This window comes from Anopheles moucheti, chromosome 2 (assembly GCF_943734755.1).
Source record: "Anopheles moucheti chromosome 2, idAnoMoucSN_F20_07, whole genome shotgun sequence".
NCBI classification, from domain to species: Eukaryota; Metazoa; Arthropoda; class Insecta; order Diptera; family Culicidae; genus Anopheles; species Anopheles moucheti.
In genome coordinates, this window is record NC_069140.1 from 79,369,305 (window position 1) to 79,397,021 (window position 27,717).

Consider the following 27,717-nt stretch of genomic DNA (forward strand, 5'->3'; position numbering starts at 1 on the left):
CATGCCTGCAATATTTCGGCATAAAATACAGTAATTGACATTTGAGTAATGTCTGAAGGTACAATAACTCTCTAATGAGCTTGATGTGTTCAAAGTCATTCTGGAAGAACTCGAGATCCTCAATACAACATCAGTATCCTAGTGGATCTTCGGAAGAAGCAGACAAATCCAAGTAAAAAGCTTCTATTGCCAACTTTGAATGACAAACACCTTCCAAGTCCAACTTGCCTAATTTCTTGTCAAAAATTAGATTCCTGAAAACCTTGAACCTGAAAAGCTTAATACACCAAATTTAAGTAAAAGTTTAGTTAAAGTTAATTATATAAAATTGTATTATTTGAACCAATTTGGCAATCCCCCTTTAATGTTAATAACCTTCATTTTCTTATATAAATTTACTAACATCCTTCTCCCTTCTTTCAATAAGCACAACATAAATATATAAGTGTTGAAAAAAAAACACCCTATCAATAATGTGCATTACCTCCGTCGATGATATGTTAAATTCACATTGGTACAAAATTTTATTTCCCCAAAAACAAATGGATGCTGTCTGCATAATTCCCGCAACCATCATGCAACGCGGGTTTCCGGGTTCGGGCTTTCCTATCACATCCTATCACATTTACTGCCTCGTTTCCATTTTAATTTTACGATTACCGCAACGCAGTAAAACCTCTACTTGATCTATCAACCATGTTGCCCACACACTCTCAATTCCATTTCTTTCGGCCGTTTTTTTTTTATTTTGTGCTGCGTGTGTTTGCTTTTGTTTGCCCCATTTAAATGATGCAGCTCCGTGCGTCAAGATACCTAGCGTTGCCATCGGCACAAGAAAGTAAGCATAATCCTTGGCCAATCAGGCAAACATTTTTAAAGCCAGTACTATCCATTAAGCCTACGGTCGTATGTGTTTGCCGGTTCCGTACCACATGTACATGCCGCAGAGCGAACGTATCGAACAGTACGGTCGGTTTGATGCATGTCGCTGTTCGCCACATATAATAGTGTGGTGGCCCTATCCATACACCGTAAACGATAGCGATAGCTTACGAAATCTGACCAAAAGCCCCGTACCCTACGGACCCTATAGTCACCCAGAAGCTGCTTGCTGTTCATAATACCAATCGCACCGAACTGGATTGTAAAATTTGTCAACCCTTTTATCCGCCAAAGGAAAAGAAAAAAGCGTAGGAGGACCACAATCCCGTGCCGGGATTCGAATATAATCCGATTACCGAACGACGATAAACACCCAATCATCGTTTCTACGGTCCGACACACGTACTCCGGGCGCTCCGATCGTCTGATCTGCCGCCCTCCCGAGAGGTCAGACCGTACGTACGGCGTCTTGGCGAAAAATGGAGTTTTCTCTCCTTCCGCGCATAAGCCGATCATCTGATACCATATCTGTCCGTTATCGCTTCAAAATTGGGGGATCTTCTTGCTGCCAATCAACTGGAAAAATAATCTGTCGCAATTTTCATCGTTTCGCTTTGTTTTGTGTCGTTTCGTGTTTTTTTTTCTCCCCCCCTCCCCACTCCGATCGCAATCTTTCCGGCAACCGGAACATGGTGTGGCCTGGCTTTTGCGCTGTCCGGACGATAGCGAAAGCTTCGACGCGGAGTGGCGATGATGTATCTGGCGGTGAAGTTGTTTTGCTTTTCCATCGTCCTAAATGTTGGTAAGTGTTGAAAACATTCTTTGTTTTTCTTAATACGCTATATATTGAATTTGCTTTATTTAATAATTTTTGCTTTATTTTTCGCAAAGAACTTTCATTTTATTTATTGTTATATTAATCCCATTCGTTAAGATGACCTGTTTGATTATTTAGTCTAGGATCTTTTTTGTTTATTGATTATATTTATACTTTTTATACTACTGCGGTACAGAATATTTGATCATATAATTGAATGTTGGCAGCTTACCTTAACTGCGTGTAAACATCGCTATTGTTTATTCATTCAAGTATAATTTTCTAATAGAATTTGGACTGGGTAAAGGAATTTCCAAAACAAACATAATCAGCAATATAAATCGTTCAGGGAGTTGAGCCTCTAATTGCATAAATTCTACCTGACAGCACAGAGTATTTGGATTAAATGTGAAGAATTGTATTAAATCAAATATATCTTATAATGGCTAAGTATTATACATTACTGCCCAGTATCTATCCACTACGAGTAAATAGAGTCAAAGAAACCCAAAAAAATGGCAACCTCTTGAGGTTGTTCTGCCGGTAAAGAAGAAGAACATTACGGTTGTGAGCACGAGATCGATGATGATCAGTGTTCTTGCATCAGGTGATCACTCGGGTGATATCGTTGATCAGGCAAAAGTTGCTACTGGCGGGAAGTTGTAATATGACATTGGTGGGAATTGAATATGTGATTTTTGACTCTTCTAGAAGAATGAACCTTAATGTTTCACTCTCTCGAAAGAGTCGTCTCGTTGAAGAGTTTGTATACGTAGTGAAATTTCCAACCTTACTTGATTAACAACAATATTAACAATCAATTCTTTTCAGAATCATCTTATATTTCTAATCATTACATTTATATTGGTTTATAATTAAATAACCTTTATACATACAACATTTCATGCCTAATCTTCATATGTTATCATAACATTTCTGATTATCACATACGAACATGTATTAGAGCATACAGGTTAACAGTCCTTTTTTAATAGAGAAAAGAAAGCGATGGATATAAAGGGTCGACCCTCGGTTATTTTATAAATTTTCCAGTTCAATAGTGTTGCAGTCGATGCAATTCAAGAGTCTGCTTCGAGAGTAACATCGAGAGTCTGCTTCGAGAGAGAACACTAATAAACTCGAGAGAAAAGACTGTGATGGATATAAAGAGTCGACTCTTGATCTAGCAATTATTCTTTCACCGAAAGTCTGTTTCAGCCAATGCTGTTCGAGAGTCTATTCTAACACTAATAATAACTTATATTAGTTATAATATCAATATATCGTCTCATAAGGTTTCAGAAGCGTCCAACAAAGACGCAGTTACTGTCGTTCGCTCCTTACTAGCGAAGAATAAAAGAGAATCGTTGGCAACGATTACATCAGTGCAAAACGAAAATTATGTAAATTATGTTCAACTCTCTGAAGAGTCAGGAATAAAAATATGAAAAGTCAATTTGTTCATTCTTTTAATCGAATTGCTCTGAATGAGAGAGTCGACTCTGTTCGCCCATATCTACTGGGGACCCGTGGAAACGATATTTTAACAAACCCTGCATTATTCACTCCAATAACCGTAAGTCTAACCAACTCTTCACCCTGAGTAGCTTCACCACAATATACAACTTCAAATAAGTAAAACTTACAATTCTTCTGTTGCGTCCAGCAAGCAGTTTTACCAATTAAAAACGGCCACCAAAAAAAGCTTCTTTTAACTCAGCTTTCTATTTATTTCACAATCCTATCTTAACTCATACAGTGCACTTTGCAGCTGAATAGAGGAGTAATGGAGTTAAACAAAAAAAATCTTCCATCCTTTGCTGTAGTTTTAGCTGAGGCTGAACCTTTATTTTTAAATCCCTCTCTTTGTCGTTTTTTCTCGGATCGTTCTCAGTTAAATCGATCGTCGCACAAGATCCTTTTTACTGAAAAAGGAGGAGAGTGCCATCTAGCTTTAAACTACGTTACCGCTGCTAGGTTCAAACCAACCGTTGCTCGCAGCAACTTCAGTCCATATACGGCTGATAATACGGTGAAGAGCCTTCATTATGCAATAGTTAATAAATAAACATAATTATAGCAATGTTTGTGATTATGTCAATCGCAAAATATTAGCTTTTTTATTTCATACGGAACGGCCATACCGTAATGCTATTAGCTATGATTTTAATGTAAGAATTTTTTTTATAATATAAATTATATTCCTGAAGCAAGATTTTAAAACCAACTCTAAACATACAGCATTCCAATCCTATAATCATCATTTAAAATAAATTGACTTAAAACTTAGGTATGCTACAATCAAACCAAGACAGAAACCATTCCCCAAATTCGATCCGTTTCCCAGTCAATAGTGAACAGCATCCAAACAACTGCATTTCGATGTATTCGAACAACCTGGTAACCCCTTGATTAAGAGCGATGTTGATCGGTCCGTTCCATAAATTGGCTCCATATTTATCCATCATTGGTACCACCGAACCAAACACTTGACTGACTGGTTCAAATGAAATATATCCTTCAATGGCACAAACCAAAAAAACAACCCCCCTTAACACTGCATTCCACGATTGATGGCGTTGATTAGCATTGCTATCGAATCAAATATACCGTACTAATTGGCCCCCCAAACAGCACGACTCAACAGCTCGCACCGGATTCAAATATCGTGCCTGATTGAAGATACCACCGCAGCAGACCCACTCGACCGCAGTTCGCAGTGAGTTATTAGCTTGTACCGTTGATGGACGAAGACAACATCTACGCAAAAAAAACAAGAGACTGGCAGCAACATTTGCCATTCTTCCAATGTGCCGGATGGAGGGAAGCGACGAGATTTATGGCCCTCGTTGACGGTTGAAAGTTTTTGCTGTTCTTTGCCAGCAGCAGCAGAATAATGTAACACACATCTTGTTAATTGGAAACCAACACCCCACATCTATTGCAAGGTCAAGCGGGAAATGCATTGGCCCAAATGCCCCCAACAACCAAAAAAAACCCATCCACAAACATTAGCAACATTCATTTCCGTAGCCTCCTCGTGGCATTGATTTGTGATATTGTTCACTTTTTAATTTCCAACGTTTGGAACAATTTCGTCCAGTGTTGTCGTGTTTCGCTTGCACGCGAGCGGCATCGGTGGCGTTTCTAGTTTAATTACTGTCAAATAAAACAATCGCTCACCCAGACGTAATGCGATTTTATTACCGTGCACGGGATGGAAGATGGAAACGATTTTTCACGATCGTGAATCGGCCACAATTGAATGTAAACAGTGAAAATCAGTCAATCGACGTCGGTTGCATGTGGTGCTGTTGGGTACAGCAATAACACACACGAAGCCACCAACTCTGATTGAGCCATAAATTACAATTTGCTCGCATTAGCACTAGCGCCCTCCACTAGCGTAGTGGCAAAGGATTTCTCTATTTTCGCACGTACTTCCTCGGATATGTGTGTGATGGCTCTTTTTTTGTTGAGCTTTGCTTGTGCTTTGCTCATCTGTATCATTACGAGCAAGTCTTATGGTGTGGAGAATAGTTTAAAACGTTGCTTTCCAACGTGACAATGCTATTAAATGCTGTGCGGGAATAGTGAATTGTATCGTAAACCCTTTTCTCCACACAACTACTTCTTTACACTCTGTATACTACTGCAACTGGGAAATAATCTAACTTCTAATTGGATCGTTAATGGGATCGTGATGCGATTAAACACATACATTATCTCATGAATCTTGTGGTAAAATAAAGCTCTGGAATCAACCAACAGCTTTTTTGTTTGAAATTAACTTAATTTTAAGTAAATTAAGTACTTTGTATACACAACATACAGAAGTTGAAAAATACAGGGGTTTTGAGATGATAGAACAACGCAGCACATAACATTTCAACGGCTTTAATAAACACCACAACCAAAGCAGGCGTAATTCAATGCGAGCACATGAGATCACACTGACTTACCACAAAACTCGTACGACAATATCAGCCAAGTACGATCCAACCTGTATAAACGGACTCTGAGAAGCCAAATGATGTTTGTTTCGATCCGAGGAAATATTTTTTTAAAATATTTATCGAATTGAAAATGCTTTATTTCATGTAAAATACAGTAAACGTTACTAACAATCATCGTTCGGCAGTAAAAAACTATCCTAGGACACGTTTATACTCCTCGAGTCGTACTTCACTTCTACCGTCGTATTGGTGTTGCGGTAAGCTGTGCTGCGATTGTAATATCATGTGCTTGCGTTGAAGTATGCCTGCTGCGGTTGTGTGGTGTCTAGTAAGGACGTTGCAATGTCATGTGCTGCGCTAGTGATGATAAGTACTTGCGTTGTTCTATCATCTCAAAAACCCTGTAGCTGTTCGATTTTCATGCAATATTTGAAGTTATTAATAATTCTAAGAGCTAAGCCGGTTATAGGAATTAATTAGGAACATGAATTTTGGAATACTAATTTTGTTACTTATCTAGAAATAAACCTGAATAAATAGTATTCGGAGTGAGTGCAACCCAGCTATTACATCAGATGAGGAAGATCATTCTTATTTCTGTGTATTTAAATAATTTTGGTGACCCGTGAAACTTGATGTCAACACCTCGTCTTTGGACTTTAGATGTTGGTTAATTTAAACATTGTGTCTTCATAAAAATATTGTCGGGAACTCATAATACACTACGCCAAGTTGATCCCACCAACTGCACAAAAATGATTTCGTACTACGGAACTTAAATACCAACTCCAAGGCATCGCTCCAAGTCAATTCCATAGAAATCTGTTGATACTATAAATCTCAGCTGTAAAACTATTCACAACACAAGAAGGATAATAACAATAATTATCATAAACTCCGGTGCTCTTCTTCATGTTTAATGGCTCTTCAACCTTCAGGAGATGCAACCGATAAAATTTGTATGAGCAACAGCCAATTTTAGAGATATAAATCATTCAAGTAAGGAAAAACGTTTCATGGACACTTCACTAACTATCACGAACAATATCAAATATAGCAAAAATACTTGTACTTCTTAATAATTCTTCAACAAGACATGGAATTAACGTACCATCTGTTATCGCTACACCTGTTATCTGCCTTCTGCCACGTCCTTAGTCACCAGCTTAAACTATGAAGGTCCCATTATTGAAGTAAATTGATTTTAAATTAATTGTACCAAAGATTTATTTCTGTCCACTGACGACATCCGGTGTAAGGTATCGGACCCATCTCATCTACCACAAGAAATTACCTTGTAACATTATAGATCACTGCTACCCAATGCTACCCAATGGCCAGCGTATCTTAACTGCTTAACGTGTCTCGCCCACTACCCCCTTTCTTTCTTTCTCTTTCTCGATTTTCTTCATCTTCATTAAATTGTTGCTTGTACGAAAACCACCCTCACAACCACACACCCCGATGGCTTCCGATGGTCGGCGCTGTTTCGGCGACGATGGGGGTCGACTACATGTCCACATGTCTATCACCGACCGGATTATCCTTCGTTCGGTGGCGGTGCGCTAGTGTGCGGTCGATATGCGACGTCGACCGATGCCGAACCGCAGCAAACCTTCCGCATCACGCCGAACGACATCGAGGCGGCACAGGGCGACGAGGTGGTGTTGCGCTGCGAGATAGAACACCTTGCCGGGCGGGTCCAGTGGACCAAGGACGGGTTTGCGCTCGGCTTCGGTAATGAAATCGTCGGATATCCGAGGTTTTCCCTGAACCAGAACCACAGCGACGGTGTCTACAATCTGCGGATCACCAACACTTCCTACGACGATGCGGCCCTGTACCAGTGTCAGGTTGGGCCGGCGAAACACAACCATCCAATTAGGGCACAGGCCAAACTGACCGTCGTCGGTAAGTACGGAGACATTCCTTTGATTTTTGTTCGGGGAAGGGCGTGCAGGATTAGCAGTTGGGATTGGGAGGTGGAAGGAACCGGACGGTGTGAGCGTTGCCGTTTGGCAGGAATTAAAGTGACAGTTTGATGGGCAAGAATAAATTTCATCGCATGCAGGGAATATTCCAGCAAATTAAACCACAAAAAAAACCTTTACCAACCGTGGGGATGTGTGTTGGGGTTTCGGCAATCGGGTGGGACACACGTTAGCGAATGTCCGGATAGAATTAAAAGATAATTAGTGTAGCGCTCTTGAAGGTGATATGGCCCCTTCCCACGGACAGGAAACCACTGACAGTCAGACCCACTTTGTGACAGTTGATTAATTTAGACCCATTATTTTATATTAATTTTACACGTAATACAGGACGGTGTTATAGATTGAAGGTGTCATTATTTACCTAATTCATCAATTAAATTTAGGACTGTTTGCGAACTAATGATCCTGCGAAGCATAATTCTGACAAGGGTTTTTTCATTCTCGTCTACTATCCGTTTCAGCCACACCCAAAGACTTTCACGGAAAGTATGGCCGAACTTAGGGAGGATTCTATGGAACCTGTGGAATACTACGTTCAATTAGCAATTTTGCAGAATAGAAATGTACGCTGCCAACAGTATCAATTACAGCTGACAATGATTGATGGAGACTTGCTAGTAATGCCAAAATTAACTCCTATTAATTCAAAGGAAAGACACATGATATAGCACGAGTATTATCCATGAACGGTGGTTCGGAGTCATCGTACAGGCCCGATTATCACATACAAAATGTTACGAAAAATTGTCAAAAACGGAAGATTTTTTATTTTGACAGTCGTTTGGGTGTTGTCTGTTGGAGAAATAAAACCCAACGAAAGGTCCAAGCTGTCAAACACATTGGCAAGAAGGTGTATTTTGCAACACAAACGGAAATCCGCAGCAGGCATTTGGCTGTTTTCCGACAGCTAATTGTAATGGAAAGGTGCAAAGTTCACCCGTTGTTTGATTGTTTGGTTATGTGCAGTTTTAACCAAAAGGTAAGAGTTTTGCTCAAGGTCTGTGAAGGATAGAGGTCGAGTAATATAGAGCAATTTGACAAGTAGCCAAAATTTCGTTGGATGTGATTTGACGTTTGGACGCCCTTTTCCATTCAAATGTTTCGTGTGTAGTTGTGTTGATTAATCGGGATATAGTAAACAAGTAGGCTAGACGCAAGGAATCTTACACGGGCGACCAAACGTCAAATGAAATCCAAAATGGCGAACCTCTATCTTGGCTATTACTCGACCTCTATCCTACACAGACCTTGGTTTTGCTCCAGAAAAAGTCTGAGCGTCGTCAGAAGCAACCGACTTTGGCAACCAATAGCAGCGGAATCCACTCCAAGTTGGCCTTAAATTTACTTCTTTACAATCTTTTTTTTTTCTTTAATTTGAAAAAAAATTCTAACACTATATATATTCCAGAGATTTTTGAATCCTCAGAGATTAATTTAATCATCGTAAAATATTTAATTCTAAAAACTACAAGTTTCTTCAAAATATTCAATTTTCTCATATATTCTTCGTGAATCCTCATTGGATTTCTCCTGAAACATGATTTTAGACACACTTTTTAATCTTTTCTGCTTATTTCAAGAGAGTTTTAACGTAGCATAACCAGAATAGACCTAGTTCTTTTTTAGAAGAATAGGAAAAGTTAAAGTTGCAGTTGAAAATTCATCTTCCACGAAGATTCATGAAGCATTTAAGATTCATGAATCTTTCGGGAGTCGATTCCAGATTTGAATCACTCTCTTCACTCTGAAGGCTCGCCTCTCTAGCATACTAACATGAGAAAATCTTTTGGAAATTAAATGCCTTGAATTGAATTTAAAAAATCCCAAAAAGTCTCCTTTTCTGTACGGTTTTGACAGGCTAGTCTCGCGACGTTCCGTTTGTATGTGATAATCGGGTGTTGTATCCCGTTTTTAATTCTCGCTTCATTGCGTAAATTCATCCCGTAAAACAAAACAACAGCATCGAACAGCAAGACAGCAGCTTGCCTTAAAAACGCGTTGCTTTCTGCGAATAGCTGCCGATTCGGGCACCTTTTTAATTTCAATTCGGTGGACAGTTACAGTTGACCGGATGAGCGGATAATCACGTATCGATTGTGGCGCTGCGGGTAAGACCCGATAATGAGACGGTGGCGCACAGCATAAACCATAACGAACCGGTAACGAAGCGCGGCGCAGCTGATTAATGGCAAATGGTCATGATTAAAATGTAACACTGCGGCAGCGAACACCTGCAAAGCGGGAACCCGATCTCCCGTGTTTTTTTCTTTTTTTTACAATGCCCAATGCTCCACGAATGGACAGCACGAAATCGCACATATCACCATTATTAATGTAGGTTATCAATAGAAGCAAATAAAAAAAACCCCTTTCGGAGGGGATAAAACACCGCTCCGATGCCGTATCGTAACTTTTCCCTGCCTTGGAAGGGTGGTGGCTTCTTCACACACACACACCCCACAACGGATCGAACAGTGATAGCCCGCGTAAAGTCGATTTCCACCCCCAAAAGGATCCGAAACATTGGGCCATCCGAAACGTGGCATAAAACAAAAAAAAAGACACGCACACACCACCACCGGTACCAATTAAACGAAGAGGAAAATAATTACCGGCATGCCAGTTATTTGAATTTCGAGCGTACGTTAATTTTCATTGCTTTCGCTTTTTAGCCGGCTGCGGAAGTTTGCGAATTCGTCCCAATTTTTTTTTTGTTCGCTTTCTTTCTTTTCCTACCATTTGTACCGCAGTGGAACATCCCTTGTTTGTGAGATGCGTTTTCTTTTTTGCTTAATTTTTCATCTCATTTGTTTCGTGCTTTCGTGCACAAACGCCCGATAAAACGCAACAAAGGCCCCCCACGTTGCACATGATGAAGTGTGCAAAAGGAACGCACGAGGAAAAAAAAAGGTACACAACAAATGGCCGGTTAAGCTTGCAGCTTTTTCACGGGATATCGAACTCATCCATTAATCGGATGTTATGTTTTCTTCTGCTGCATTTGTGCTGGGTGTGGGCATTTTGTTTTTTTTTTTTTTGTTCGCTACTGATGCCTCAGATCCGCTCATTTCGCTCTATTTGATGCACATTAAATAACAAACTTGCGCGACAGAAACACACGCCGACCGAACACCCTGCGAACCCGGCTCAGATCAAACCCCTGACAGCGCATGCAATTGAAACACGTGCAACCGCACGGTCCCCGACCTGGCGACCTGCGATTCAAATAATTGTTGAATTTAACGGCAATATTCACCCACCGGTCACGGTACCGGGCAGCATCGGCTGGCCGAGGCCGTCGGTGGAAATTTATTAATATGGGCTTAATATTTCCATAGTAATTAAAAATCCACCATTCAGCCCGATCGTCCCGGCAGGTCCCGGCTTGCCTGTGAAGCTCCGCGAAGGATTCGCGCGTATTGGCATGGCGAAAACATCGTCCCATTGTGTTCGCATGATAGTCGCTGCGTGAGGTGCGTTTATTAATTTCTTGTACGCGATTGCTTCCTGTTGTCGTTTATTTTTGCAATAATATAATAAAAGCAATCTGATAAAATGAGAATTGTTTAAAACAAAATATCATCACAAATCTAACACAATTAATTTCCTGTTTTTGAATTGAATATGAAATCCAATAAAGGAAACAGCATTCAATAAAGTTGTTCCTTTTTAGTTAAATATTTGAAATTAATTCTATGGCATGAATGCGGATGGTGTCCAGTTGGTTTTTGATATTTTTTAGAATCTTAACTTGTGGATTGGACTCATAAATTAATTACGAACCCTTATTTTGCTTCATATTTGAATTTTTCTTCACTACTTTTCTTGAGTTATGATTCGCCTACATTAGGACGTTGTTAAACTGCTTATGCTTAAATTATGCTTTTTTTTTCAAGGCAATAGTAGTGATCTTCATCTCCTACTGTCAACCATCAGGAAGTTGGAGTTGAATGCTTTTGAGTTTTCCGAAATTTTGTTAACTTTTCCTTCACAATTTGAGCATTGTATGCCTCCTTTGCTATTATTATCCCGTGGTATACAAATAGATTACATACTAGGTTGTCCGCATCAACCGAATCGCGGTCTCGTTCTGCTGCAGGAGTCCTCGAAACCACTCACGTTCGAACGACTTCTGTAAATCCATTATCCTAGCCTTGTAGCGGACGCATCAACGCCATCATTCCATCTCATTTTGGACCTACCACGCCTCCTCTGCCCATGTGAACGACCTAGAAGGACTTTACGGGCTGGGTCGTCTGGTGTCATTCTCATGACGTGACCAGCCCACCGGAGCCTGGCAAGTCTAATTCGCCGAACTGCTGTGAGTTTGTTGTACAGCTCTTAGATCTCGTCATTGTAGTGGGTCCTCCATTGTCCTTCCATACACTCAGCACCAGAAAGCCTTCTGTGCATCTTTCTCTCGTCAGTTTTGGACAAAGTCCATGTCGAACGCCGTCGTCTATCAATCCATTATCCCGGCCTTTATAGCGGACGCATCAACGCCATTACTCCATCTCATTTCCCCCGACCCATCTATGCCTCCTGTCCATCAATGTCTGCCCATGTGAACGACCTAGAAGGACTTTACGGGCTAGGTCGTCTGGTGTCATTCTCATGACGTGACCAGCCCACCGGAGCCTGTTAAGTCTAATTCGCCGAACTACTGTGAGTTTGTGGTACAGCTCTTAGGATCTCGTCATTGTAGTGGCTCCTCCATTGTCCTTCCACTCACACAGCACCAGAAATCCTTTTGTGCATCTTCCTCTCGTCAGTTTTGAAAAAAGTCCATGTCTTAAAGGCGTATGAGAGTACAGGAACTATATAAGTTCCATATGGTCTCTGCCTCACTCGTCGCGACAGGTGTTTTTTTTTCTTAGTGAAGAAGTTTCCTCAGACTGTAGAAAGTCCGGTTGGCAGCCAGCACCCTAGCGTGTATCTCTAAATCAATGTTACTGTTACTGGCGCTGACTTTTGATCCAAGATAGGTGAAATTTTGGTATTCTTGATGTTTTTCGTAATCGATTGTAAATAATTTAGACATTAGAAATGGTTCTACTTTCAACCCCTTTCAAGTTTCTCAAGAGCACTTCATAAGTTGTATTCTCAGAATAGATCTCGGTTAGGAATTGAGACACAACTCAACAACTAAGATAGCACCTCTGTTATCTTTAATAAATACTGTGTGTTTTAAATAAATTGTTGTAATCAGAATTCTTTCAAGAAGCACCATCTTTTTTATTATCTATCTTATTTCGACGTTACATCTTTTTGGAGGATTCATCGAAGCCGCTTTATAAACGCCATCTTATTTTAGGAAAATCAAAAATTCTATTTCATTTTAGCGTTTCGCGCCTGGTTGTCCGGCATCATTCTTATAACATAAACAACCCACAAGAATTGGTGGGTGCGATGAATTACCAAAATTTAGAAGCTTCTAGAATTCTCCGCACCAAAGAGACGAGAGTTCGTAGTTTCACATTATAACTAATTTATAAATAATACTGAAACAACTTGAAAATGACGAAAAGTTATGCATGCAGTCTTCAATGGAGTTCTGGACCTGGAGTTCTTTAGGAAGAAATGACAATATTAAAAAAAAAAATCATGTATTCTCCCAAGATGCTGTTACTCTCAGTTCGCCATTCCAACCTTGCGAGAAACCAAAACACAACTATGATTTATTAAAAGTACAATTGCCCAACCAACGGTCCGTCCGGCAAGATCAATCTCCGCCACGCTGCTCCGTACCCGGGCAAAACCACAAAACCTACCGGGCGCCTCCATTGCCCAGGTCAACCGTCAACCATGCGCACGGAATAGAAACATCTTCCGCATCCACGCATCCATGTTTAATGTGCACGGTGAGCTCCAATTTGCTACTCCGATTATCTTACCATGACATTTAATTTCCTCGGTACACCCACTCGCTGCTTCTTCCTCTTCTTCCTCGTCCCTTCGCATCTTCGCAGTCATTTATTATCTAATTAAGAAACGAGTGGAAAACAAATGACACCGATACGGGCGCGATAATGCGCCTGGGATACCTTTAACCGGGCTGACCGGGACGGACTCGCTGCTGCTGCTGGTGAAACGGAATGGAAATGCCGAAAAACACATCACCACAACCCGGCACGATGAAAGCGCAATGCATTTTCATGCCCGCCCGACCGATGCGGCAAGACGCGTCGCATCATTAATAAATTTAATTCCTTTCCCTTTGGCAAAGATCGTTCCCATTCGCACGACGTTCGCGCACCATTAATCATTGATGAGTTTCCTGGCGTACGGTACGGTTTGGTGAGGAGGGGAGGGTGGGAGGGGGGAGGGAAAAAGGACCCCGTTTTCGTGGAAACGATTCGCCACCGCAGTCAACTTGTCAGAAAAGTAGGAACAATGCTAAACGCCGTATACATTTGCCGTATCACTCTTCCGACGTTTTTTTTTTTTTTTTGTTTTCTTTCGGTTCGGTCGGAAAAAGTGGACAATGGACGGTGTAAAGAAACCGGTTCCCCGTGAAGCCGAAAGAGAAAAGCTTCGCTAATTTGCTTCGGTCAACGAATTCCACCAATCCGAAAAAGTATTGCCCATCTCCCAAACCCCAACCGGACGGATGGCCGACGAAACCCCCCTTTTTTGCCCTGTCTACTTCGCTTTCGTCACATCATTCTTCGTTTGCTGTCAATTATTTTCCATTTTCGTCCCGTAAGTCACTTTAGCTAACCGTCCTGCATAATGAGACCGTTCGTTGCTCGTTTGTGTTCGTGACCATCGTGGTGGTGCAAAGACGGCGTCGCTTGAGCATATCACTCGCTGTTAGGTTGGTTAAAAAGCGTAACGAACAAAAAAAAACAATATCTTCTTCTTCGATATTGGAAACCATAAACCCACAAAATGCTTTCCTGTATCTTACAATGCAAATATTAAATCTGGCAAAGAAAAACGCTTTACCGTAACCGTTTTTACTAGCACACACAAAAAGCTAGCAGGATATACGTCTGCCGAACGTACTGCATTTCTAAAGCGTATCATTTCGCTGCATGATTGATTGCTCGCACTAAATTGCACTATAATTGACCAACGGAATAGTAACCGAACAGTACGATTGCTTATAAAGGAATAAAAATTAAATTAATCATCACAAATCTCAGCATTTCAGGCACACTAGATGTGTGACGTGTGAGACGGTACAGTGCGTTACAAAAATATAGGGCTCTATTGGCAAAAAAAAAGTTTTGAAGCAATTAATAAACAAAAAGCTTTCTCAACTATTTTTCACATGTTCACTATCTAAAATGAGAATATTATCTTAATAAAATTTCCCCTTTTTGAAACACAAAATTTCGAACAAGAAACGTGTTTTACAAGCAGTAAAACTATTTTTCAATTCGTTCAACAATGTAAACAGTTTTAAAGTACAGTAACTTCCCGAGTTATGCGAATTAGCTGGAAATTTCACGTAAGTCAAATTCTCCTTATAAGTCTAGTCCCTTAATTCTTAAATCTCTTAGTCTATATATGTATTGTATTAAGGGATTGAATAGTTATAATCACGTTAATTTCGATAATTTTTAGTAAAATTTCATTTCTATTAATATTATTAATGATAACAAGTAACGTGTTTTTGGAACAAAAACTGAAAGATAACAGATAAAAAATTGAAATTCATACACAAACTTTCAAAATTTTACAATTTACTCATCTCGAATTCGTATAAATCGAGTGTCGCTTACATGGGAAAAAGACTGTACCCTATTGTCACCAAATATAGTTTTTAAATTATGATTTTTTCAATTGATTGACGATCGCTATCAATATTAAATAGAAAATATTTGAAAGTGATGTATTTAAACATTTAATTTCTTGTTCGAATTTTTGATTTTACTTTGAAAACTTTTACAAGTTATAAAAAAAACAAACGATGATTAATCTAAAACTAATACAAAAATGTGTTGGAACCTTTTGCATGGTTGCGTTACATGAAGTAGCCAATTTAGTAGTGATAAAAAAGGCAAAATTGGCATTACAAATATTTAAAATATTTACACTGTAAAAAAATAGCACTTTACCGTATAGTTTCGTAACGCACTGTATCATTGGTCTGCGCGACCCGTCCAATGCTTAATGGTGTATTGAATGATTCGAGGCTGTTTTTTTCGCAATTTTTTGTCATTCTCCGAAGGTCATCCCATCTCGTGCGGCATCCCATTCGCGTTGCAGTAATTTTCCACCAGTCTTGGCGGGAACCATAAACGAAATATTGCCCAACATCAATAATTCTATGCCCTGACCGGGTTCATTTCCATTTATCACAACGCCCTTTTGTCCTGCCGGTACATTTAGAAACCGAATGAAAGGTCTCGGTACGTGAAAGAAAGCCTGCCAGTTTCTGCACACACGCGCGCAAAGAAGAAAAAAAAACCTTCCCCCGAATCGCATCGCTCCGGCTCGTCACGGGGTTATGCGGTTCGAATGGTCGTATTATGTGCAACCCCCGAAAAACACATTGAAAAATTGCGCATGATGATGACAAGACAGATCACTCCTTTCTTCCTTTTTCTTCAAATTATCTTTTCTGACCAAATATGTGAACGTGGGGACTGCTTTTTGCCTAGCATTCTCTCCGGACCTTTCATCGGCCGCTGTTGTTCATCGAAGAACCGTGGCGTATTGATTTGTTTTCTTAACGGCACGTTTTGCTCAATACCGCGTGCGAGACACTGCAAGAAATACGTAACGCATAACGGTAGCCAGTCAAGCGTTATTCGATGCTTCAGCTCGTAAAAGCCAACATCTAATCAATATTTATGCTTCTGTGTAAAAGCTGAATATAGATCGCGGCATATTGATATGATTCCGGTGAAGGGAAATTTCCTTGTTGAGGATAAATTGTTTTTATTATAAAAAAAAACTGTTCCAAAAATGCCTTACTTTACCTTTAGAGCTTCCGAAATGAGTTAACAACAAACCACAGGAATAATTAGCAGCAGTAGTAGTAGTAGTAGTAGTAGTAATAGTAGTTGTAATAGTTGATGGTTGGGTGAAGAATGCCTAGCGTTCAGTGTATAAATAAATAACAATCCTTCCTACGAAACTATTCGCTTAAATTCGAAGCTTAAACGCACTTTCCTCGCCATGCTGGCATGTGCACTCCCGCCCGGCTCAATGCTTCTGGTGCCACTTGTACGAACCGTAGTACTTGAAATTATTCTCATCACACTTCCGGTCCGCCTCTTTCGGTCCGCGCGAGCCGTATATGTATTTGATCGGTTCCGGCCGTTCCCGCTCGACGTAGTGCAGCAGCGGTGTAAAGATGCGCCAGGCTTCGCTCAGCTCGTCCGCACGCACGAAGTGCATCTGGGAACCGCAGAACACGTCCAGTATCAACCGCTCGTACGCATCCGGCAGCGCCACATCCTTGTACCGGTGCCCGTACGTTAGGTCGAGCTCCGTTTCCTCCATATCGAACGTAATGCCGGGCGATTTGGTCATCATCTTCACGTACAGTGCTTCGCCGGGCTGCACACGAATCACCAGCTCGTTACGCTTCGGTTTCCCATCAAAGATATCGCCCGGCACATCGTGGTACTGGATGCGTACCTCCGCCTTGCGCTCATTCAACGCCTTACCGCAGCGGAGAATGAACGGTACGCCATCCCACCGCTCGTTGTTGATCTTCAGCACGGCCAGCGCGTACGTGGGCGTTACCGAACCCTTCGGCACGGTCGGATCATCCAAATATCCCATCAGCGAATCCTCATCCGTACCGGTCGGGTTCGCCACATACTGCCCCAGCACAACGTCCTCTATCGCTAGCTCCTTGATGCTTTTCAGCACCTTCACCTTCTCGTTGCGTATGTCGTCCGGATGGCACGTGGCCGGTTTTTCCATCGCCACCAGCGACAGTATCTGCAGCAGATGGTTCTGCATCACATCGCGTATGATGCCGAAATCGTCAAAATATCCACCACGGCCCTGCGTGCCGAACGGTTCCTTAAACGTGATCAGTACCGAAGCGACATGCGCCCTGTTCCAGGTGGGGCTAAATATCTGATTGCCAAACCGTATCGTCATCAGGTTCTGGACCATCTCCTTCCCCAGGTAGTGATCGATACGGTACAGCTGATCCTCCGTAAATAGCTTCGCCAAATGAACGCTCAGCACGTTCGAACTTTCCGCATCACGACCGAACGGTTTCTCCACAATTATACGATTCCATCCCCTAAAAAGGTGTAAACAGGAGTTAATAATGACACTATAATCAAAAACCTAAACAAACTTCCACCGCACGCCACTTACTTCGCGCCCATGCAGGTGTTGCGGATGTGTACCGTGACTGATTCGAACACGGATGGTGGCAACGCCAGATAGAACAACCGGTTTGCTGCACGTCCTACCTCGAACTTGCTGATTTCCTGGTTGAGCAGCTCGAAATCACGCCGCGAATCGTAGCTGCCCGCAACGTAGAAATTTACCGACCAAAACTCTTCAAACTTTTCCACCTGATCTTCCTTCACCTGGGAGTATGGATAAGGGGTTTAAAAATAAGTAATTAAATATACAGAGTGTGGACGAGTTCCGGTAAGCTGGGACCAATTTTGGAAAATGAACATCCCGGATGTTCATTCAACATCGGGAACTCTTGGAGAAATCTCGTCTATTCCAAGCTATCTTAAATAACGCATTGAAAGTACATCCACAGGGTAGGTCGAAAAAGCTTGAGATAGATAATATAAGGAAAGATGCCTATTTTCTGGATCTCCTTGGTCTGGATTCCTGGAAATCTCTATTCCTTCTCAATTCCAGGAACTCTTGCTGAATTCGCTTCTACTCCAAGCTCTCTTAAGTGACGTATTGAAAGCTTACCAAATGTGTAAATCTAAAAAGCCGGAGATATGAGGAAAGCTTCCTTCTTTATCTCCAAATAATCAACTTCAAATTAAGGAGAATTCGTACGCAGACTCAACTTTCACACTAGAACTCGTGTTGTAGAAATGTTATACGCCATTTAGTCGATAGTTACCTTCATGTACTGACGGCATTTCTCCTTCAGCTCAGCAACTGACAGTTTGCTGCGAGCGTACCCAATGAATTTTGTGTCCGAAGGGAGCAGATTGTCGCGGAACAACCACCACAGGGTAGGATAAATCTTCTTTCTAGCCAAATCTCCCTGAAAAAATAAATACGGCGATGGAAATAATATATTACTCAGTGTGTCGTAATGTAACCGCAAGCGTAAATGATACATCAGCGGTTTCGAATCTATGAGTAGGAGTTTCGTAACGATTTGATAAGCCTTTACCCAATAAAGCAGCGATATGAAATACTCTGATTGTAATAGAAATATTAAAAATTAATTTAATATTATTAGGACTAATTTTTGGAAAAATGTTTTAAGTAATTAAAGGTTGATGGCTATCGTATAGATTATATAGGTATTATTTAAAAATAAAATTATGTTACATTTACAGGTTATGTAGTTGATATAGCAACTTGAAAGCAAAAAAGAACTAGCGCATTACTTATTCAACAGCCCTCAAAGTTAAGACGCTAACATATAGTTACCATAAATTATCGCTCGGAATCGAATCGGAACACGATTGGCACACACACACACACACACATACAAAAAAAAAACAGTTCCCCAGGTCGGGTCTAAAGTTTGCGTGTCACGCTGACACGCTGCCCTGCTACTTACCGATGCGCCGAAAACGACGAAAATGTGCGGACAGTTGCAGTCGAAATGGGTCCCTTCCGTGTCCATCGCGCTCGACTTCAGGTTCCGCCGGATGATGGCCAGCGCCTGTTCGCCGTCCAACGATTCACCGTCGAAATTGCGGCTGTTCAGATGATGATTGCTACCGGACAGTGCTGCAACACGTCGTGACGAACCGTCATGTAACGAGCAAGATAAACGGCAAACCGGCACGTGAGTACGAACGATCGGAACGATAATTGACACGGCGCAAGTAATTAAACGGGTGTCCCGCTAACATACGACCCTGCCCTGAGGCCGTTCCGGGATCTGTGAACCGAAAAGCTTCCAGCGATCTGTTTTGTCGCTCACGATCCTCACACTGGTACGGCCGTGCCGCGACTAAGGTGGTTCGCGTTTGCGCATTGTCTTAGCGTGCGCACACATTCGCGCATTACACCACACCATGCGTTTTGTGCGTTGTGTGGTGCGGAATAAAATGAAGTAGCCCGTAGCCCGATGATATTCGATAGCGAGGACGCGATGTGCGAATCATATGGCACGCAAACACAAACACACGACATCGGGAAAATCATCAACCGTAAAAGCAACCGCATCGCGTGTTGTGGCAATGAGAGCAGCCTCATTCACTCCCTCCAGTAAACGTTTTCATCGTCAAAGGCTTTGGCAGGAAAAAAAAACATACATTTGTCACACTCATTTTCATGGCCTACTAAAAAAATTTGGCACTGAGGTGTCATCAACCTTGATATTCTGTTTAGAACGCATGTTCTATAACTTGTTAGAAGGGACACTTTTCGAAGCTCCAAAATGGGTCTCTTTTAGGTTTTTCCAGAGGAAAAACTATGTCCCACATTGAATGCGCAGTTAATCCATTTTAAGTAAGAGATCCATTCAAGTAAGAGTACGTAAAAAATGAAACATAGTTACAAACCACTAAAAGTGACAATTTCTACAGGCGTTTCTAATAGTAGCGCTGTAAAATACAAAGTTTTCGGGTCCCATCAGAGTCCCATGGGAATAAATTCCACATCAGAATACAAAAAAAAAATTAAAAAAAAATACATAAAACAAGAACTTGTAGCGCAAAATTTCAGCATTTTACATTAATTTCAAAATGGTGCACATTTAAAGTTCTTTACATTTAAAGTTAGTAGCTTTAACACTTAAAGCATTGAATTAAAGTTTGTGACTTTATGGTCTATTAAATAAGAAAGATGTCTATTTAATAATAAGAGCATAGTAAGTACTACAAAAGTATATCATTGAAATTTCTAATTATTTCAATCGATTTCCGTCATTTTTTCTAGATATATTAAGCATTATTTCAAGCAGAAATTTAGCTGGAAGTTATGGGATTTGCACAAAGTTTTTTCACAATAAATTTGTCCCTTTGCCCCTGGGTTAACTCCTTAGGGCTAGAACTACAGCGTATTAATTTACAAAAGTGCATCAGATATTCTAGAAACTTTAAACTTCTAGACAGATCATGCTGACTGTATATATGCCTCACTTACAGAACTCTTCGGCAAGCTGCTCCGGCACACTGGACGTGGAATCGGAACGTGCACGGAACCGTGCATGCAGCCAGGTACTTAAGCGTCTCATCGTTGTCACCACTCTCACTTGCTCATCGAAACCTCACCTCACAGGGGTGATTTATGGTATCGAAACTGGGAAACTGTTTTGGGCGATAAAACGCGATAACTTTCGCGATGCTGTAAAGCTCAACTTCGATAGCGCAAAAGAAGACATAAAAATAAACACTGCGTTGCACACCGGCGCTCGGTGCAATCGGTACCACGATCGACTAACGCACGACTGGTCAGCCGAGCGATCGTTCCGAGCCATGGAAGTGTTGGCACCCGCAGGTATGTAGTAACGTGTAAGGTCTTTGCAATTATCCCCCACCACGTGTGCGTATAGCATATACCGTAACCATGTACAGTGCAATAATGTTTCTCTATACTGTTATATATTTTATTGCTAGAATTATATCATGTTACCACTCGCAGCGGTACCTTTTCGATCAACCGCTTCGATACGATCGCTTCTGTCACGTGTAAGGCACGCTTCACCGTGTGTGCGCATCACCAATAGAAGATCACGTTAGCGCCTACCCTGGCGGCAGCCATCGCAACGTGTTCTGCTGATAAAGAGAGGAAACGCGTATTTGTACGCGTTTTGTTTACACCAACCCGATCGCGGTGAAAAGGTCACCAAAGGTTTGGTAGTATTTCGTCGCCTTAAGCTCTCGTTTTGGTGACGTAACGATGAGAATTAATTTTTTGCTGTTGCTGCTTAACGATTCCAATTTGTCAAGCTCATTCAGTGGAGTTAAAATTACGTAAATTAGAAGACGCGGTAGAAAACACCAATACCAATACCATACCGCCGCAGACAAACCACCCGTCAAACCACGGTCACGGTACGGCGGTCGAGTGTGCCGTCGAGAAACTGGCGAGTCATTTTCCACGGCTGCGAAGGTAAATATTGGCCCCCCACACAGTCAATCGTCACCGATTGCAGTAGATGACCATTTCCTTTCGTTTTCGAGTGTGTGAGTGTGTGTATGTTTGTTTTGCAATCAATGAAGTTTAAAGAAAATAACAGCAGCAGCTGTTGGTTGTAGCAAAATCATTGTTCAAACCCTCTTCAAACGTATTGTTTTCTCCGATCATTCCTTCTTTGACGTCAATTCTGTTCGTGTATGTGCGATCGGTAACGTACGTTACGGTCGAATAGTCGCTCTGTTTTTTTAAAGATATCGTGGTACTTTATGCCCTTTCACTGTAAAGGTCAATATCATACCTTTACAACACGCTTTGGGTTTAATAATCTAATTTATATACAGTAGTCGAAAAGTCTTTATTACAGAAAGAACACTCAAAATTATATTTAAGTTCAGTTCCTCCAGCGTCTTAAGTGTAACATTAAAATCGTTAGTATCAAACAGTCCAAATATATTTATTTTTTAATGTTTAATACAAGTTTTTCAAACACAGCATAATGCACTCAAATTCTATTATCAACTGACTGTTTACTACTTGCAACAAAAAGTGATGGAATTACTAAAAATAAGAATTTCTGTCAACCAATTGTTTCGTTAATCTGTCAAACTGGCGCTCTGACAGTTCGTTTGACTTACAAACCCCGTACGCACTAGTTTTAACAATTCATAAACATAACTTCAACAATCTGATGAATAAACTTTTTTTGCTGAAACTTATCCCAATATATTTTAGAATATTAAATTTCATACCCAAAAATCACAGCAAAAATAAAAATTTAATTTAAATGATTTTTTTTTCTGTAATTTAACATACTCGAAGAAATAGATTAAATTTGTGATAAAATGATCAAAGATAAGCTCTAGAATACAGTGGGTATCCGGGAATCTAATTATCGGTGCAGCTGAGAAGTGACAGTTCCAAAGGAAATTTGACATATTTCAGCAACATCGTTGACGGGAGAATTAAAAGACCCATTTGTATATAACAAATAAGCTCAAATGCTTAAAGAAAACAACTACAATTTCTTTTAAACACAATAAAACAATAAAAACAATTTAAACAATAAAACACACAGGGAACATAAATTATACCATAAAATAGCCCTACCTATGACACATTATACGCCAATTTTAACAAAAATGGATATGTGTCTTTTATCCGTGTTACCCGAGTATCCTCTTATCGCTTAAATAACATTTTCTAAATAAATCTTCAATTAATTAGCAATCAAACCATCTTAACTTTCATTGACCAACTTTCGATCCTGATTGTAATGGTCCTGCTAATGATCGAAAGTTACATCAACGAGCTCTTCACGCGATAAACACGCGATTTTTCTGTGACAACACCAGTTGCAAAGATTAATTTTTACCAACGCCCAACATCCACTGCCAATCAACACTTGTGACATAACGAGTTCAAGTAGAGCTTCATCCCTCTGCGGCAGTGGTACATTGTTGTCTACTAATAGCAGATACCGCACATCAGTGCATCACAATGTAGTCACCGTGTTAACCTTCGCTAACCTTTAGTTTGCTTTACCTGAGATCATAAAAAGAGATCAACCGAACCGATCGGTTCGATCTCGTTGCTGACGGTTTCGAGAACTTGTCCCGTGCAGGAAGGTTTTGGAAGATCCGTTCACTTTCGATAATGAAAACTTAATCCGGCAATGCCAAATCGTGCAACGCCAAGGGAATTGCATCCATCCAAAGCCCTTGGCCTTGAACAGAAGCAGACAATACATGGAATGGGATGGATGAAAATAGCGGGGGTAGGATTTTGGGGGTTGGAGGGAAACAGAAACGTAAACATAACCAACGGGCAGGACGCTACGCACACCACCAGGCAACTTGAAACCGTTGCTATGCAACATGCTGTCGGCGATGTTAGGTGTGCCAGTAAGTTGTGTTAGTACAGGGGTCGCAATACGAGCTTCAATTAAGCGACTTCAATCTAAAAAATTAAAGCTGTTTAGACGTCTTTTTATGATGTTATCACTAACTAAGCTCGTAAGCTGTCCTATTTTACACTGCTACAGTCAATAGTTTCGTTAGTGGAAGTTTCGACCTTTACTAGTGATTAGTGATGATAGAGCTTGAGGGGCGGCTCGGTGGCATGATGGTAGCGGCGCCAATCTTTACACGAAAGGACCGGCACAAAATCCCATCCGGATCAATCCTATCCTATCCAGGACTGACTATCCGGTTACATGGTGTAAAACTAAGTCTAGTAAGCCAGAAATAGTATGCATCACCTAAAAGGTCGTTAAGCCAATAAGCGTGATAACCAACCTGTCTGTATAGATCTATTCATCTATTCCAAGGAGGACTATTTGCAACATCATTAGCTGGAAAATTAGTTCGTAACCAGAACAGACTATCTAACTACAAATAAATGTTTTCGTCTTCTTTCTACTTTCTTTCCCCTTCATTCTTATCCGACGGTGCAACCGCTTTACTGTCTTTGCCTGCTGCAGAAGTCTAGTCAAGCACCATCGTTAACGTTTTTTGGCAGACGCATTAACGGCACCACTCTAATTCTATTTGGACCTATTATGCTTCCTATGTCCATGTGGAAGGCTTTAAAGAAACCTTACGAGCAGGATCGTTCGGTGCCAATTTAATGACGTGACCGCAGCCTGGCACATCTAATTCATTAGTCTAATTCTAGCGACTTTACGATACCAAACATCCTTTTGAGTATCTTCCTCTCAAACGCAACTAGAATTGATATGTGATCATCGTGAACATAAATAATTGATATTTTTACGCTTATTTTGTCAATTACAGTATTTTTTTGGCCAAAATTAATGTTATAAACCTTATATGTTATAAGGTAACGTAGTTTTGGAAATATTTAATTTAACAAATAAAAACTTCAATTCCGCATACAAAATTACACGAACTGTCAAAATTTTCACATTCGCGTAACTCGAGTGTCGCGTAAGTCGGGAAATAATTGTAACATAAATTTGATCCCTAATAAAATTGTAAAATCGAGGGGATTAAATAACCTTTAATGCACATAAGATTAATTTTCTGCAATTTTTACCATTTAAAATCTCTAAACACTTTTTGGTACACCCCATCCATTCCACGCACACTTTGATCCGAGCATACGTAGCGCGACGCGCAGATTACGCTTGCCGGTGTGTCACCCTTTCCAGATTCCGCGCTCCGCATCGCGTCTCGTCCTCCTGCCCCCACAAACATTTCTCCTTCCCATAAACATTCCACATGACGTGTGACTAATGCCGCCGCGGGCCACGCTTTATCGCGGTACAACGGCGCAATGCTGGCGGTGTGCGAATTTACCCTTGTCCCAAAGTCACATTCACCACAAATTCGAAGCGTTCTTTCTATGGAGGCACAATGCTCGCATGACCTCCGCACGATCGGACCACCAGACACCCGCAGCGGGGCAGCCGTTTCGCTCTGACCTTATCTCGCAAGAGAGCGCCACACAACTGGAACAAGCCACGAACGCAGTCAATCCGTCCCGTGTTCGCGTACGCACTCTTGATCTTGGGGTGCTGCTGCTGCTGTGCGTGATCAGTCGTATCACGTGATTTAAATGCAGGATTCTTTGCTATCCTAAATCGCGCGTGCGCCTTTGGCACCGCGTCCTGTAGGAGCGCTTTGAAAGCTACCACCAGCAGCAGTCAACACGGAACTGCGCCGCGTTCATAGTTTAATCGCGATCGCGAAGGTTTTCTTATCGGTGCAGTGTGTTGATGTTTGAAGATGACGCGCCTCTAAGGTGTGTTAATTACTGCCGCATGTTGGCGACTTGCCAACACGAACCAGCCTACTATATGTTTCCATTGTTTACCTGTTGCCCTGCCACCAACGGACCCGTTGGACGATGAATTGGCCGGATTCATGATGGCGCGCTAATCGACGACGACGGAACGGTGCAGATATGACCTCGGAAGTTGTGGTTGGTAGGATGGGTTAAGCTGCAGGTGGTAAAACCGTACGCACAAAACGAGTCACAACGCGGCGAACCACTGCAAACAACACAACCGCACGGCACAAAAGAAACAACGGACTGATCGCTTCGCTGAGTTCTCCCCACGACGCAACACAATCTTGACTGGCAGCGGCAGTGATCTTGATTCGCTTTCGGTTCTCTGCAAGTGCAGGGTTCGTCGCTTCAGGTAGATAAATATTGGATGCATTGAAATTACGGATTATTAGTAAGATTACAAATTGGTGGTTAAAATGTAGCTTAAAACAAAATTAAACAAACAATATAAATAAATAAATAAATAGCCTGTACTCATTTAAGTGATACAATACTTATTAATCGCTATGATCAGGATTTTAATAGAACATTAATCCACAAAAAATGACAAAGAAATAGACTAATTTTTACTACTCATCACAGTAAATTGCTAGAGAGTAGCAGTAAACGATGATCTCATTTCAAATTTCGCTATCTTCCCTCCGCACCATTATCGGACAAGTTATTGTTTACCACTTCAAATCCATTACCTACGATACTTGCTTTTTAAAAGAGAAAAGAAAATATCATAGCCGGAAGTATTTTCTATTTAACAATAACGCCTGACGGTGCTATCTTATCCAAACAGCAAGTTTCATCAAATATACTCGAGTTGGTGGGTTATCACAAAAGTTGCTTATCATCATTACGCTTCATAAAATCATAGCACATATCCAGTGATAAGTATCGACAGCATAGCGTAATAGAAAATATATTCCATGGAGTTTGTTTTCGGTTTCTCTATTTCATTTGTTTTGTGTAAGTATAAACCATGATTTGATTTATGGAGTTGCAAACAAAAAATACTCGATAAGCTTATCATAAACTAGGCATCCATTATATTCGGACAACTTGTACAAAGTGTTGATCAGAAAAAGGCTCTATGATGAATTTATACAAACTACTCATATGACCTTATTTCGATATTTTGTAAGCAATTTTTTATTCTCTTTCCTCACAATAAATGCAAAGTTACCATTGGACATGATTTTATCGTTGATGTAACAGAAAGATGTAACAGCTCATAATATATGACGCTGTACAGGTCCCACCACATGTTAGTATTGCTTCTCTCGACACGAATCATAATTAATTTGTGATTTGTTGCTAAAACACATGAAATTATATTAAACTCGTACAAATCACCCAAATTTGTGTATTAATATTTATTGATACAGTAAACTGTAATCAATTTAGAGCATGTTTCATTATTAATATAACTCCTTCAACACCGCATTACTTTCCTTATCTCGGTGCAAAAACATTTCCATACCAAACACAAAAAAAACGACTAACTCAACGAAGGACATGCAAACGGACCAAATCACGGACAAATGGGTAACGAAGATGTATAAATCTGTCGAAATCTGACGGAACGGGACAATCGTTCGTCGGTCGTTCTTCACAGCTTCTTAGGACGGCACGGCTCTTACCCCGAAAACACTTTCTTAGAACAAGGATACGGTACCCTGATTACGTCCACACACATCTCGCAACCCCTTTCAATATTTGGTTACGCATGTGCCACTGTGTTGCTGGAATTGCACCATCCTCATGCATGCACACGTACGGCCAAAAAGTTCGGCGAGAAGAATTCCAATTTTCATATTTTCCTTGGTATTAGCATAATTTCACCCATTTTCCTCCGTCGCCAACCAACCGTCAGCTCGTTAGTACGCAGCGTATCGTTGCCGAAAGGCCGAAGATACGTTTCCAAGGGTGCAGGAAGATATGTTCTTCCCGGCAGACAAACACACACGGCATACTACCTTCCAGCACGGGTCGGAAGTTTATGTGGTATGCTGCTATGCACTCAGCGCAAAATCTCACACCA

General features: G+C 41.0%; 2 protein-coding genes across 2 annotated transcripts; one reads left to right on the plus strand and one right to left on the minus strand.

Annotated features, from left to right (window-relative positions):
- Positions 1–1,558: 1,558 nt before the first annotated feature.
- Positions 1,559–8,360, plus strand: LOC128298518 (irregular chiasm C-roughest protein-like). Its single transcript, XM_053034270.1, has 3 exons — positions 1,559–1,684; positions 7,225–7,566; positions 8,111–8,360. The coding sequence occupies exons 1-3, from the start codon at positions 1,633–1,635 to the stop codon at positions 8,149–8,151; spliced, it is 435 nt and encodes a 144-aa protein (XP_052890230.1). The 5' UTR covers positions 1,559–1,632; the 3' UTR covers positions 8,152–8,360.
- Positions 8,361–16,516: 8,156 nt separating this feature from the next.
- LOC128299562 (glucose-6-phosphate 1-dehydrogenase) lies at positions 16,517–25,947 on the minus strand. Its single transcript, XM_053035565.1, has 5 exons — positions 25,710–25,947; positions 19,345–19,517; positions 18,670–18,816; positions 17,946–18,163; positions 16,517–17,868 (listed from the first exon to the last, which is right to left on the minus strand). The coding sequence occupies exons 1-5, from the start codon at positions 25,759–25,761 to the stop codon at positions 16,809–16,811; spliced, it is 1,650 nt and encodes a 549-aa protein (XP_052891525.1). The 5' UTR covers positions 25,762–25,947; the 3' UTR covers positions 16,517–16,808.
- Positions 25,948–27,717: the final 1,770 nt, after the last annotated feature.